The following is a 16,035-nucleotide window of genomic DNA, read 5'->3' as shown; positions in this document are numbered from 1 at the left end:
TTTTCTATTTTTTTCAAACTACTACAAATTTTTTGGAGATAATAAACCTAAAATCACTTTTTTGGGGTACTGGGGATTGAACTCAGGGGCTTTCTACCACTGAACTATACCTCACCCTTTTTATTTTGTATCTTAAAACAGGGTCTCACTAAGTTATTGCCTAACTCTAACCTGTGATAGCTCTGTCTCAGCTTCTTAAGTACTAGATTACATGCATGTGCCACTGAGTCTGACTTAAATACATATTTCTAGAAGAAATTTCTTAAAGATGTCAATGAATTAATTAATTTTAGAGACTATTTTAATATTCATTACTAAAGGCAAAATAAATTTCATACCAAATTTAAACTCATAAATTTAGTACTATGAATTATTTTGGAAGAGTGGAGAATATACCTAGAAAAGTAAACATATCACAAAGATATATGAATAAGCTTTTAAGTATTTGGATACAAAAAATATTTAGTCATCATTACATTTTACTATGCCTTGGATTTTTTTGCACACAAAAACTGAAAGTTAAGAATCAAATTCTCCATATACAAATATATGTCAGAAAATGGATATCTTTTCTAAGTACTAAACTGCCTTCTAATTCTTACTGAGAATAAAATTCTAAGGAGTACCCTTGGCTACTAACATCTGACTAGACTACTGGAAAATCATTTTTATAGAATCCACACTGTCCACCAAAAGTGGGTGACACATCCTAGACATAAGGAAAGAAATCTATCAAATATTGTCTAGTCTTTGCTTAATGCAGATAAAGATTGAGAATAAAAATGTCATTTTGCCATCCCCGAGTATTTTGTCCACTTATTCCCCAAGCCACAAGTCTTTTTATAAAGATAAATACCAAAGACAATGTGGCTAAAAGTAATAGAAAAACCAAAATACAGAAAACATGTCTTAATCAATAAATGTATACATGATTGATGGCCTCTACAACAAAAGGAAAACTGGTTAAAAACTATAGCAAAATACATAGGAGATTATAGGAAACTCAGACTGTAAAGATGAATACATTAAAAAATGACTAATACAGGAGTCCTATGTATGTATTTTTTAAAAAGAATTAAATTTCTTATTCAAATCTTTGTATAAGAATGATTCGTACTGACCCTAAGAAAAGAAAAAATTAAACCCACTGAACATGGCATGATGATTATGATGCTGCTGAGCTGGCTGACTGAGTGGAATATCTAACACAGATTTATAAGGAAGACATTTATACACAGTTGGCAACCATGGTGAAATCCATTGTCCCATCTTTCTAAATTCCCTCCATTACATTTGAAAGAAAGTAATATTTACCACTGGGCATCTCTCCAATTGCTTTAGGACAAAACATAGAAATCAGATTCCACAAAATTCAACCCATTGTTAATCATGAAAACGATTCCTCCCATGAATAAAAAAAAAATGGATTTTAGAGCCAGAAGCCCAACGTAGTCTGCATTCTAAATCTAATCACACAAATAAAACTTCACACTAGGCAAAAGCAATGTGAATATTGCCGAAATTCCTCATAGCACATTTTCTTTATTTTTAGCCTATTCGTTTAGCAGTTGTCTCTGAAGGATCACTACAAAGTTTTCATTAGTTCACTTTGGTAAGCTCATCTTAAGACACTCTCCTCTCTGCACTGCTGTGTTAATATTATACAGAATACATATATACATACATACATACATACATACATATAAAATACTATATTTTAAGGTTCAAAATGGATTTGAAAAAATAAAATTAATTTAGGCTGTAAGAAATGGCTTCAGAATAAAGGGCAAGAAAAGTGAAAAAATAGAAATTATCCCCCATTTTTGTTTGAAAAATGTAGCCTAGGGAATACTTATGCAAACAATAAAAGCAAGCCAATGTTTCATGTACTAACTCATGCTCATAAACTGGTAAGCTAAAGGAAATTTTTAGCCAATAATACATTTAAACCTTGGTTTTAGTTGCCAATCCTTTCTCCTCTTTGTATCTCCTACAGATATTTAGCAGTCGGAAACTGTATGGTTTACAGGTGAAGATCATTCAGTCCAAAAAGAACACAGGCGCTGGCATCCACAGTTTCTCCATGTTGCTTTGGCACCCAGCAGGAATGCTTGGTTTCTTCAGAAGCCTTCAATCCACCACTACCATCACCACCCAGACACTCATAGGATGCACTTTCATACCAACACTGTCCTACAGTTAAAAATCTAAGTTTAGCGGGGCATGGTTGCGCACGCTTGTAATCCCCGCGCTTGGGAGGCGGAGACAGGAGGATCGCGCAGGTTCGAAGTCAGCCACACTTGCTTAAGAGACCCTGTTTCCAAATTTAAAAGTATAAAATAGGTCTGGAGCCAGGCGTGGTGGCGCACACTTGTAATCCCAGCATTCGGGAGGCTGAGACCTGTAGAATCGCGGTTCGTGGACAGCCTCAGCTACTTAGTGAGACCCTCTGCAACTCAGTGAGACCCGGTTTCAAAATAAAGAATAAAAAATAGGGCAGGGGGTGTAGCTCGGAGGTCAAATGCCCCTGGGTTCCATCGCCAGGCCTGCACACACACACACACACACACAAATAAATAAATAAAATAATAAAATAGGTCTGGGAGTGTAGCCCGAAGGTAGAAGGACTTCCAGGAACCCAAGTACCACCAAAAAAAAAAAAAAAAAAAAAATCTAAGTTTAAGCCAGACATTCATATTATTTTGAATTTCTTAAAAATAAAATTCCATCATTCTTACCACTGCAAAGCTCATGCCTACTCTAGCTCTAAGTCCCCTCTTAAATTTAGTCTAACTCTTCCTGGTCCCTGATGATACTTATAGCTTCATATCGCCAACTCCTGGATCTCTTCCTATACAGGATTTTCTTTCCCTGTACCTCTTCAACAAAATAAAAGTAAATCCAAGACACTCCTATCTAATCTTATTTTCTCTTATATTTTCCCTTTCCTTGTTCTCATGGCCAACGGACAGTGCTTCTCATTATGCCATGAAGGACAAGGGCTTGTTTGCTTTTGTTTGCTTTGTTTAATCCATCATAGAATGACACTTTTGTATAACACAATAAATTGAATGAATGTATAAGTTACAGAGCAAAAGAGCACGCGTGCAGCACAGGTACTGGTTTTAGATAGCATAGCATAATGAAATTGGTATAGAAGTTTCTGATCTCATCTTGGCATAGACCAGAAGTTTGTGAACAGTGCCAAGCACCCCACTCCCTAGTGGCCACTCTGTCCCTTAGTCATTCTTATATATCTGTTTTCTATCCCCAAGTCTCATTAAATCCCACTGCAGCTGCTACTGGGTTTGCATTTTTGTTTTTCCCAGCCCTTTTGGAAACGTAGTCCGCTTGATGGCCATGTTCCTATGAGATCCACTGGTTACCTCTTTCTGGTAACTGATGAAAGTACAATTTCTCCCTGGTTTCTTCTGACTCTCTTTTCTCGAAGCTCGAAGGTCTCTTTCCTTTCCTGGCCACTTAGCCTGATATTCTGCATGGTTCCATCCTTGATAACTTTCTTTTCTTCTCTTCCACAAGGATTTTGTTTCCCTGATTTTAACTATCATCTCTAAAAATCCAACTTTTGTCTCTATCCTGAGATATAGTTAGATTCTCTGACCAAATTCCTTCTCTTCCATACAGATAATACTACTCAAATTCATTACTCTTCCAACTCAAATTGCTTTACATATTTAAACAAAGTTCCTGCACTGTCATGTTCTGTGCCCAATACAAATACAAACAAAACCAAGTCTCTCCTCACAATGTGTCCTATACATGGGCTGTGGAGTTCAACACAGCTGGGCCTTAAACGCCACCACTGATCTCAAATTTAGTTTCTTTATGTGAAAATCTAGCAAATCCCATTATACTTTCATAGCACTGCTGCTAAAATTAAGTGAAATAATTGATGGAGAGTGACTGGTACACAGAAAGTATTCCATAAATATTCTTCTCAGTATTATTCACTATTTTGGCTATGGATTTTCACTTCTATTTTGTTACCGATAATTTTAAATAGTTAATTATTTGTCTTTAGGTTTATAGCAATTTGTTAGTCATTCTTACCATTATGGCTTAGACAACATACAGTTCTAAACAAGTAATAAAGAATGTCAGAAAATGGCTCAAACATTCATATACATAAGTTCAATAAACTTGTAAGTTGGGAATATCCAGTAAGGAGACATAATGCACACTAAACTGCATTCAGTTTCCAGTACAGCTACTAACCAGCTATTTGAACTTGTCAGATCATTTAATCTCTCCGACTAAGTTTTTGTTGTTGTTTGCTTCTCTGTAAAGTAGGGATCCAAATACATAATCTACATCCTTTTTATTTCTTAACTATTTAAGGAAATAATTTTTTATTCCTTAAAACAATGTGGGTAAAACAGCCTATAAATGAGTTTTTCAAAATCTCAAAACAAGCTATTCGAAGACAAAACAACATTGTTATAATGTCTGATACAAAAATTAGTCTATAGATGACACAAAATACTAAAAAGTTTTAAGACAATTATTGCTTTTTAAGAAAAAGGGACATTGTATGTTTTTCTAGTTTGGCACTCTGCTCATAAAGCATACAAAGATAATATAAATTCTAGGCTAAAGCATTTACTAATTATATTACTTGTTTCTAACAGAAAACCAATATTTTATTGTTTCATAAGTATAGCTATTAAGAAGCATACAATATTCTTGCAAAGAACTACACTAAGGACTCTATTAGCTCATTTAATCCTTACAATGAAACCTAAGAAGTAAATGATGTTTTGTCATTTAACAATTGAGAAAGCTGAGCATCCCAGGCTTGTCTATTAAAATCACACCAATGGGGAGTAGCAGGCTGGAGCACAAAGTCACTCTGCAAGACTAACACATTCAGTTAAGCATTCACTAGGCAGCCCTCTGCCAAATAAGTTCTATACAGAGTAAAACACACCGCTCCACAAATAATGAAAGGAAGAGACCAGAAGCTTTAAAAAATGGCATCCATGGAAAAGAGAATGAATGTGCTCCAAAAAAGGAACCCACCTTCATGACCTATGACAGATCTGGAAGCGGTCTGAAAGCTAACAATTCCCGCCACGTTGTCATTGGCTAGAATGTTCACTCGCACAGTGTCGGAGCTGGGCAGAATTCTACTTCCACCTTCAGTGTACACCAAACTAACTACGATGCTTTCATCATCCTCAGGATCGGAATCATCCAAAATGGTTAAAATGGCTGTCTTTTTTGTTTCACCTATAAAAAATTAATGGAATTACAAAAAAAAGTAAAAAGACAAAAAAAAAACAAAAAAAAAAACACCAACATTGTGAACTAAGAAATGCTCCCAAATAACTTCCGTTTTAAAAATTAAGTTAAAAAATATGAGTTCATTATAATTAGTTCAGTATTGTGAGCAGGATTAGCAGCTTTATAAGCAAATTTTATATTCTAATCTAGGTAATAGTCAAGTTTTCATTGCTGTGACCAAAATACCTGACGAGAAGAATAACTTAGAGGAGAAAAGTTTATTTTGTCTCATGGATTCATAGGTGTACTCTCTGGTCAGCTGGCTGACAGAAGAGGGAAGCATCATGGCAGAAGGTTTTGGCAGAGGAAACTGTTCCGCTCATGGCAGAAGGGACCAGGAAGAAATACAGTCCAAAGCCACATCCCCCATGACCTACTTCCTCCAGCTACATCCTACCTGTCCACCCAGAAGTTCAAATTATCACCCATAAAATGGATTAATCCACTCAAAAGGGTATAGCCCTCACAATCCAACAAGTTCATCTGTGAACATTGCTGCCCTGCCTAACATATGGGCTTATTGAGAGGAGCATGCTGTATCCAAACCTTAACTCTTACTCTGTCTCTCTATCTCTCTCTAAATATATATCTAATATATATATCTAATATATATATATTTAAATATATATCTAAATATATAATACATATATATTTAGAGAGAGAAAATGTATTTTGTTGTATATAGAGATTTCATAGAGATAAAATATATATTATATAATATTAAAGATATATATAATATTAGATATAAATTATATATATTAGAGATATAAGAAAGATAAATATATATTAAACAATATATAATTATTTATCATATATGAATATATTATAATTTTATATTATAATTTTATAATATAGATTATATATTGTATATTATATATTATATTATATATTATATATTCTACTATATATAATTACATAATTATATATAATATATTATATAATATATAACTATATATATTACTGTAATATATACATTACTATAAAAACTGTAACAAGTGATGTGTATCACTGTAAAATTTCATTAAGTGGGCAGATTATGGTGAGGAACATTTTGAATTGTTAAAAAGTTAAAGGGTAGAATTATTTCAAGGAATCATGGCTTTATATCCTAGTCTTTACTCAAGAACAATAATCTAGCTAGGGAGAGAAGTTCAAAAGCATCCTCTGTTTAAAAATAGTTACCTTAAGAAGAGTGGAGTCTTTCTCTCTCTCACTCTGGCATTTCTGGGAGTCATTTTAAAAAGGTATTCAGGACTTCCAGGAAGATGGCGACCGAGAAAAGCGGGGCTTAAGAGCCCTGCTAACAACCAATCTCCATTACCACAAAATCAGCGCCTTTCATAGCCAGAAAACACCATCACCAGAGAAACAAAAAAATCACCAGGCTCCAGAGAGAAAGTGGACTGAGAACAGAGCTCAGAGCCACAGAGGAGATAACTGGCCTCACGCCCAAGGACGCAGCAGCAGCACCATACTGCCGGCGACAGCGGCAACTTCACCGGATGGCTACAGCAAGCCGAGGTGAGCCGCTGCGGAACAGCCAGGTGGGATTTCTCGCCGCAGGTAAAATCTAAAGCTCCCAGTGGCTGAGCTCAGCACACGCCGCAGGGATTCAGAGTGGAAATCAACACCAAGAAGAAATACGCCAGCCTCACGGCCGAGGGCGTGACTGCGGCGCCATATTGCCACCGACGGCAGCAGCAGAGAATTCACAGAATCCAGTATAGCTACATCTGCGTACTCAAGAACAGTGAGTCAAATTGCGGGCCACAAAGGAGAAATCCCAGTACTGTACTCCCTGGGACTTGACCCAGTGGGGGAGGGGCGGTGGCAGAGATATCACACCAAAGGAGAACGTGCAACCTGGCACCCCCCACAGTCTAAAAGCAGCCTCTATTGACTCTCTGAGTCGGAGACTCTGTGATACAACCCAGCAAAGGAGTAGTGGGGTCTGAGATACTACTGACTCGAGATCCAGAACACCTTAAGTGAAGTCATAGTGACCCAAGGGAAGAACCCAGAGAAGGCACAAACTTCCGAAATCATGGGAAAGAGGAATAATACTGGAGCAATGAATGCTCACAACCCCACAACATCAGAACCCGATAAAACAGAAAATCAGAGATTTCTAGAAGATCAAATCAGGAAAATAACTGTAGAAATAATAGAGGTGCTTCGAAAAGAACTCAGAGAGAGCCAAAAAGAGATAAAGGATGCAATTAATGAAGTAAAGGCCTCAAATCAAAGCACAAACAACCGATTAGACCACATGGAGAACAGAATCTCGCTCTTAGAAGATGATCATTCCAAAAATGAACGCATAGTTTCTAATCTAGGAAAAAATATCCGACAGTGGGAATCTGATATTGAAGAAATATGGGCCCATTTTAAGAGAGCTAACCTAAGAATAATTGGAATAGAGGAGGGAAAAGAAAGTGAAATCAAAGGGATCAACAATCTCTTCAAGGAAGTAATAGCAGAAAAATTTCCAAACATAGAGCAAGAGGTTGATACACAGGTCCAGGAAACTTATAGAACTCCCTTTAGACAGGATCGGAGAAGAGGATCCCCACGCCACATAATTGTCAAAATGACCAATGTGGAAGCCAAGCAGAGAATCTTAAAGGCAACAAAAACAAAGTGACATTCAGAGGCAAACCAATTAGAATCACTCCAGACTTCCCAAACCAAGTCATGAGAGCCAGAAGGGCTTGGAATAACATATTCCAAACTCTGAAAGAAAACAACTTCCAGCCAAAAATTTCCTACCCAGCAAAACTTTCTATCAAATTAGATGGAGAAATAAGAACCTTCCACGACAAACAGAAACTGAAGGAATTTATGTCTTCAAAACCAGCACTAGAGAAAATACTCAAAGAGATTAACTACAAAGAAGAAATAGGTAACACACACCAGAACCAGAGAAACAAGAGTTTCCATCCAACAGTCAACTAAGATTGGTTATCTGTGGAGATTCATTACTTATGTTAGTCTTTTACCTATCTCTAAATGGTATTGTTTGCCTTTATTGTTGTTAATTTTTAGGATTTCTAGTTGGAATATTAATATACCTTCAGATATAGCATTTGGAAATATTATATCCCATTCTATTAGTAACTGTTAACTCTGTTTACATTGTCTTTGGATATACAATATTTTTTTTTATTTTTTAGGGAGTTTGTATACTCTTCTATTGCCTGTGCCATTGAAATCATATCCAAGAAATCACTGCCAATGTCAATGTTGTGAGGTTTTATGACCCAGATTTTCTCCTAAAAGTTTATAGTCTTAAGATTTATATTTAGGTCTTTTATCTATTTTGAGTTAATATTTGTATATGGGGTTAGGTAAGGGTCCAACCTTATTCTTTTCCATGTAATTATTATGTTTCAACAATATTTAGTTAAAATATTATTATTTCTACCACCAAATGTTCATGGAAACCTTGTCAAAAATAACTTGACAATATAGGGAAGAATTTAGCTCTAGGCTTTTATTTAACTCCAATCGTTTATATATCTGCCTTTAGAATAGTACTACACTGTTTCAATTATTGTAGCTTTATATGGTTTGAAATCAGAAAATATATATCTTCTAGCTTTGTTCTTTTTCAAGATCGTTGTGGGTATCTAGAGTCCATTTTCCATATTAGGATAGATTTTTTTTTCCTGAAAAATAGATATATAAATATATGATAGTTTCACCTAAAAAAATAGAAAAAAAATATTCTCTAGTAAGAAAGAAAGTAAAAAGAAATATTGAAATGTTATCTTTAAGTCATCAAAAGCTTGGTATCAGACAAATGAAACTGTTATGTGAGATTATCATTTTTAATTTTTGATAAATTGCTATAATACTAGATGTCAACCACTAAGCCAAGCATGGGAGGGAGGGATGGGGAGAGAATGGGGTGGGGATCGGGTGGGGGCTGACTGGGCGATGTGTGCATGTATGTCTACAAAAGTTTGTATCCCACTATGATGTATGAATACAGTGCACCAATAAAAAATAAAATAAAATAAAAAATTAAAAAGGTATTCAACCCAAAATCTTTCTGAAAGGCCAGAAGTACTTAAAGAATCATGGTCAAAATGGAGAACAAAAAGAAGATGCTGAGCAAAAGAACCAGCTTGGGTGATAAGGGTCTTTGGATAACTGTTTGAGATGACAGCATCAAACCCCAGCTTCCAGGGCAATGCAGGATGATGCAGGAAGCAGGCAGAAGTCAAAGGAAGGCAAGAGTCATCAGGACTCAGGGGTCTACTTTGTACTTTGATCTAGGACCCCAATAGTAGACAGGAGACCCATAAACATCCTTAAAGTAAATGCTGCTCCTGCATCTACAGAACCTTATTTAGTTCCTCCCACTTTCTGGAAAGAAGAGGAAAGGATGAGAAAATGGAAAGGCAAGAAAAAGGAGATTAAACATTTGTTCTTTTTCTTTTATTCTGATGCATTCTAATCAATAGAGCAGTGCAAGACTGTCTCATGAGAGTACACAGTATCTAGTAATCCAGGTTAGTTATAAAATATAGTCCATTTAGTGTGAGGCCAAAGTGATAATTCAAGCTAACACTAATTTATGTAATGCTGTTTCTCTATGTGATAACTTTCTTTGTATTTACCAAAGGCACCAGAAAATCATAACTTTAAACTTTCATTTCTACTACTTTCTCATTACATTTTCATTCTTCCCTCTTTTGTATATGTATAGTATTGGGGATTGAACCCAGAGGTATTCTACCTCCAAGATGCACCCATATTCCTTTTTTATTTTTTGTTTTGAATGAGGTCTCACTAGGTTGCTGAGAGTCTTGCTAAGTTGCTGAGGCTAGTCTTGATCATTGATCCCTTTAAAACAGGAAGAAAAAGCCGGGTGTGGTGGTGCATGCTTGTAATCCCCGCTGGAGACAGGAGGATCACGCAGGTTCAAAGCCAGCTGCTGGCTTAAGAGACCCTGTTTCCAAATAAAACGTATAAAATAGGTCTGGGAGTGTAGCCCGGAGGTAGAAGGGTTTCCAGGAACCCCAGTACCACCAAAAAAAAAAAAAACATGAAGAAATATTATAAATTGCCAATTACCAAGTATATTATATTCCACTATTCCTCAAATCACTTACTAGGAAATAACCATTATAATTTACTATTTTAAAAATATACTTTAAAACATAACAACTATTAGATATTTCAAAAAGTCTATTTTTCAAAAAGTATATGTACTATGAAACCCAGACAGTTTCTGAATAAAGGACATACATTAAAAAGTTAAACAACAGATACAATATTTTGTTCCAAGATATAGAATTATGAATAACATTTATTTCATTTTGTTGTATATTACAAGATTTTTATGAATATGCATTACCTTTTCAATCAGAAAAATACAATGTTAAAGAAACTTTATGGTATCTAAAATTGTTCAAATCAGAATTTAAACAAGAACTCAGTACAATTTTGCCATACTTAATTACTATTTTAAACATATAAACTTTTTAAATTTTAATTACCAGCTGATTCAACTAGTTTTGAAAAAGTATCAGTGAATCTGATCCCAATTCTAACTTTTTTTACCATCTATTATGTAAGTATATTATTTATGAAAAATTTCAATAGTAATCCCACTCAAGTCTAAAAGCAATATTACAAATTAATCTACCACTAGGATTAACTTCATATGAATATGGTCACCAAAGTTTAATCTATTTTTTATTTGTAAATTATTTTGACTGAAAATTTGTCCTGACATCTAGAGAATATGAAACTGTTTATATATACTTGTTCTTCTAGGTAGTACTGCTTCTTATCCTCAGGTTGGTTGTAGTCACATGGCTCATTCTTGTAACTTCGCTTCAAAATTAGAACCAGCTTTATAGTTGCCTCTGTTTCTCTAAAGGCAATACTATTACACATAAAGAGATAAAATTTAAATGTTCTTTGAAAATCTCCTTTTTTCAATATACCAAAAAATTATGTACATAATAATGTCAACTTATATATGTCATGTCAATTTGTGTGTGTGTGTGTGTGTGTGTGTGTGTGTGTGTGTGTGTGTGTGTAAGATACTGGGAATTGAACCCAGGGGCACTCTACCTCTGAGTTTCACCCTATCCCTATTTTATTTATTTTGAAAAATAATCTCACTAAATTGCTGAGGCTGGCCCCAAACCTGAAATCCTCTTGTCTCAGCCTTTTAAGTACTGTGATGACAGGTATCTCCCACAATGCCTTATTATCAATTATTAATAAAACAACTAAGTTCTGTTTTTTCAAAGTCATACTATACTTTTTACCTATTAGCAAGAATATATACAATAAGTGAGAAATGTTGTGATTATTAACATTGAAATTAACTATCATGACTTTACTACGGAAAAGTGAAATATATTTAGAACCAAACTCACCTTCAGCAAAGGTCAGAATGTCTCCAGCACCTATAAAATCTAAACCTTCAGTAGCTGTTCCACCAACAACACGCCATTCGACTGTCACCTGCCCTAAGCTGCCTCCCGTCCTGTGGATCACCAGCTCCACGGAGGTCAGAGGCTGCTCCTGAACTTCCACGAACGAGCCATCTTCTGAGGTGTTGGGACTGATGCTGTAGATCACAAACACTCCAAAGGCATCCCCATTTAGTGCTATGACAACTGTAGAAGTATTTGGCTGTCCTATGGTTGGCTGATTTTTTAAAGTGGCTGTGATGTTCATGAGATGAACTTCAAGAAGAGAAATTAAAAAACTTTCATCCATCTCTGGAAAATCATCAGGAAGAATAGAAACTGTGAGATTTGCAAACTCATCACCTTCCAGCATCGTGGCCCACTGTCTTGTCACTGGCTCATAGTCACTACCAGCCACAGCCTGACCACTGAAAAGAGATGCTACCCTGGTCATGTTTTTCCTGTAGGTCCAGAAGTCTGAAATGTTGTTGGCTGTGGGGCTGATCCATGATGTCATCCAAAAACACTGGGGCCCCTCCAAAGCACTGGAAAATGAAAATGCTAAGCAAGCATATTCTTTGAGACACAGAGTGGCACAGGTATACTGGGGCTCCCCCACTGCAGAGACATTCACCCAAGTTCTCCAAAGCGGGTCAGGCACCCCTTGAATTGGCGATTCATAGTAGGACAGCAAATCTTCACCTTCCGCAGCTGCGAGAGCCACTACATCAATATCAGAAGTACTGTAGAACAACAGCAGCCGACCAAAGTGCCCTCCGCTACAAGGTGGAGGGACAATTAAAAGATGAGTTAAGCACCCAAGGAAAGCTGTGGATTTCACCTAGAGAAGAGTACTGCTGATGTGATTTCCACTTTTTTGAGTGTTTAAAAGACTAGTGCAAACACATTCAGGCTTCTTAATTACAGCTGCCTGTCAACATTTTGTTTTTTCATGAAAGAAACCCTTTCTAGTTTTCAATCAAAATGCTTATTCTTAAACAAGCTATGAGTATAGTGTTCATTTCAGAATTTCCAAACAGAATTACAAATACATTTTTATTGATCGTTGTCTATCAAGCAAGATAACAATGAGACCAGTACATTTAGAGGAAATGTAACGACTTGTCAAAAGGACCCTTGATCTTATGTTTTTTACTTCTGAAGAAGCTTACTGAACAGAATCTGGAAATCAGCCTCTTAAAATAGCATTTGAATGTTCTTTAATTTAAAGTGTATCTAATTTCTAATTTGAACAGACCACATATAAAAACAATACAATTCTGGGGTTAGAGAACACATAGGTGTATAGTCTAATATCTATTTCACCAACAGGCAAATATGGTGGGGTCTTTCTGTTAATGGGCATGATCCAATTAACACATTATAATAACCTATAAAATAAATTACAATATAGAAAAAACACAAAATCCAAATTATTTAATTATAAAAGCAACTTCTCCACCCCCTATAACACCCATCACTCCCAGAGATGTAAACAGCCATCTCATATACCTTCGCCTGACAGTGATGTTAGCACAGGAACTTCTTTCCAGAGGCTCTTGAACACGGTAAACCGACTGAACAAATGCTACTGTACCATAAGGGTTATCATTGGCAGGAATAATAATGTTTGCCACTCGATCTAACCCAATAGTACCTCCACCAGAGGCATCAGTTAGTTGTACTTGGATAACCTAAAAATACAGTGAAAACTTCCTTAACAGCATCCCAGTTCTGAAATTAGAATAAGAATGTTGCAGGGGGAAAAATATCAAACATATCCATATAAGTACAAAAATAGAATGCAATATAAGTAGACTCAAAGGCACTCCCCCAATTACATTTGTAAACCCAACATGAAACAAAATCTTCAACTTAATAATAGGAAATAATTATACATGAGAAATATGGACTGTTTAAATTCCTTAATGTTCAGTTATATAATCATGTGAATCAAATTTAAGATTCCTATTCATGTTTATTATAACTTTTATAACCTTATACCTTTTTACTTAGAGAAAATAGTACATATACATTTTAGTGGAAATTTAATCTATTAGATTTTATTTCCTACATTAAGTGAAAATTCTCTGATAAAACTTAAAAGGAAAAACATACTATAATGCCACCTCAGTTTAGAAGAAGAAAACAGATATGTTTTGTAGGTATTAATAAATAGTATTTTAGAATTGAATAATGATGCAATTAGCATCTGAAAGAAGTTTTATGGACTTATAAAAATTTGAACTATTAAAGAATAAATGCTAATAAAAGTAATTTTATGAGTTCTGGACTTTAGTAATACTTGAATTTTATAAGATAAAATTATATTCAGACAATAAATTTGTAATGAATCAACTTTCTCACATTAACTACTTTTCTTCTACATCATGAAAATAAATAACAGAAAATGTTTCTCGATTATATATTATATATTAAATTTTCAAAAATGAGGAATAAATGAATGGAAAATTAAATCTACACTTAAATAAGATTGGCTCACACTCAAGCCAAATGAGACCATAAATATAAATTAAGAGTTTATATAAAACAAGTATAACAAAATTATAACCGATGTATATATTTAACCAGTAACCGAAATGTTGAAAAACACAATGTAATTGCACACACACACACAAATCTTATACTAGTAAACTAACATACATATACACAATCTATTTCTAGACTATTCCTGATTTTGTTATTTTTAAGAATCACTTTCACACTACTATATTTTGAACACTCTTGCAGAAATAGTTTATCTGACATCCTCTCTGTCACAGTAACAGTAATCTGCTCTAGTCACTCTAAGACAAGGCACAATTTACAGGCACAATTCTATACTAGCCATTCCTCTCACCTCTTCGATCTCCGGAACGTCGTCAGCCAGGACCTCTAACAACAAGGTTTGAATGGTTTCCCCAGGGGCAAAGGTCACATTACCTGAGACAACTCGCAGGTCGCCAGTAGCAAGCTGTCCATTAATGGTGGCAACCCACTGAACAGTAACATTGCCAAGTGTCCCAGAATTGCGAATTATTGGCAGGTTTACCTTCACTGAGTTAAACTCAGGTTCCTCTACAGTAAGTTTAGTAATCTGAAAACCTGGAGGGCAGACATTGAAGAGTTGGTTTCAAATACAAAATAAACCTGAGTTAACATGGAATTAATCATGCGCCCTTCTATACTGGATTCTTTCTCTCTGAAGCAATCTGAGTAGCTATACCCCACAAAATCAGAGTAGCATGCTATGATACAACTTGGTCTGGTTTGTCAAAATTTCAAAATTATCTTTACTGTGATAAACACAGAAATCATAAACTCAGAATTCTGTAGGGGTCAGGGATGTACCAGAGATGAGAAAATAAATCTAGCAGGTTGTGTAGCAATCTGCACAGGGCCAGCCTGGTCCTCACGGGTGGTTGCTATTTTGCTCTCATAGCTGATCCTATGCGGGAAAGCGGGCTTTGCTGTTCTCAGATTTTCCTACTTATCAAGAGAGCCCAGAAGTCTACATCTGAGTAGTAATTTCTTAAAGTTCAAATAATTATTTTAAAGAACTACAGAAGATTCTCAAAACACACCTAGAAACCAAATCCAAACCAAAGAATTTTTTATTTTTCATCTCTGTATTAAAAGGTGATTTACTTTCTTTATCTCCATCAACAGATGAATGGATTGCAAAATTATGGGAAAAACACACAATGGAATTCTATTCAGCTATAAAGAATAAAATAGTAGCATTTGCAAAAAGATGGGAGGAAAGGGAGAACATTATATTAAGTGAGACTAGTCAAGCACAGAAAGAGAAGGGACATATGTTTTCTCTAATATGCCCAAGCTAGGAAGTAGTGGTAATACCAGAGGGATTCCAGATGAAGGAGGGGAAATCTCAGCAAAGCTTGAACGGAAGGATAGGAGAGGAAGAAAGCTGAGGTTGTTCAATGGAGGAGCTACATACAAATATGTGTAATAGTATAAATATAACATGGTTAACCTGGGCATTCTTTATTGGAAGGGGGAAGGGAAATGGGAGGGGAAAGGGCACAAAGCACTATCTAAATGTACACCATTTTCAATATGTTCCACTTATAAATAAAAATAAAAAATAAATAAAATAATTTATTCCTTCTTAAAATAAAATAAAATAACCACTATTCACTGCCAGTTATTCTGCATAGATTCCTATGTTTCAGTAATAGTTACTTAAAAAGAATACTTGATCAAATCAATTCTGAGTCTCTACAAATAAAGAAAATGTCAGTATCTATGACCTCTACAGAGAAGCAAAGAC

General features: G+C 35.2%; 1 protein-coding gene across 1 annotated transcript in view; it reads right to left on the bottom strand.

Moving 5' to 3' along the window:
* ADGRV1 (adhesion G protein-coupled receptor V1) overlaps positions 1–16,035 on the bottom strand; it is a gene marked incomplete at both ends in the record, with an annotated part of 566,633 nt that overhangs the window by 437,479 nt on the left and 113,119 nt on the right. Inside the window, 4 exons of the mRNA XM_080707128.1 lie at positions 5,041–5,250; positions 11,706–12,520; positions 13,254–13,435; positions 14,602–14,846. Coding sequence (XP_080563254.1) covers positions 5,041–5,250; positions 11,706–12,520; positions 13,254–13,435; positions 14,602–14,846 — 1,452 coding nt within the window. The remainder of the gene's footprint in view (positions 1–5,040; positions 5,251–11,705; positions 12,521–13,253; positions 13,436–14,601; positions 14,847–16,035) is intronic.

The sequence above is a fragment of the Muscardinus avellanarius genome (assembly GCF_963383645.1).
Source record: "Muscardinus avellanarius genome assembly, chromosome: 1".
Taxonomy (NCBI): domain Eukaryota; kingdom Metazoa; phylum Chordata; class Mammalia; order Rodentia; family Gliridae; genus Muscardinus; species Muscardinus avellanarius.
This window is presented reverse-complemented; position numbering and strand designations above follow the sequence as displayed.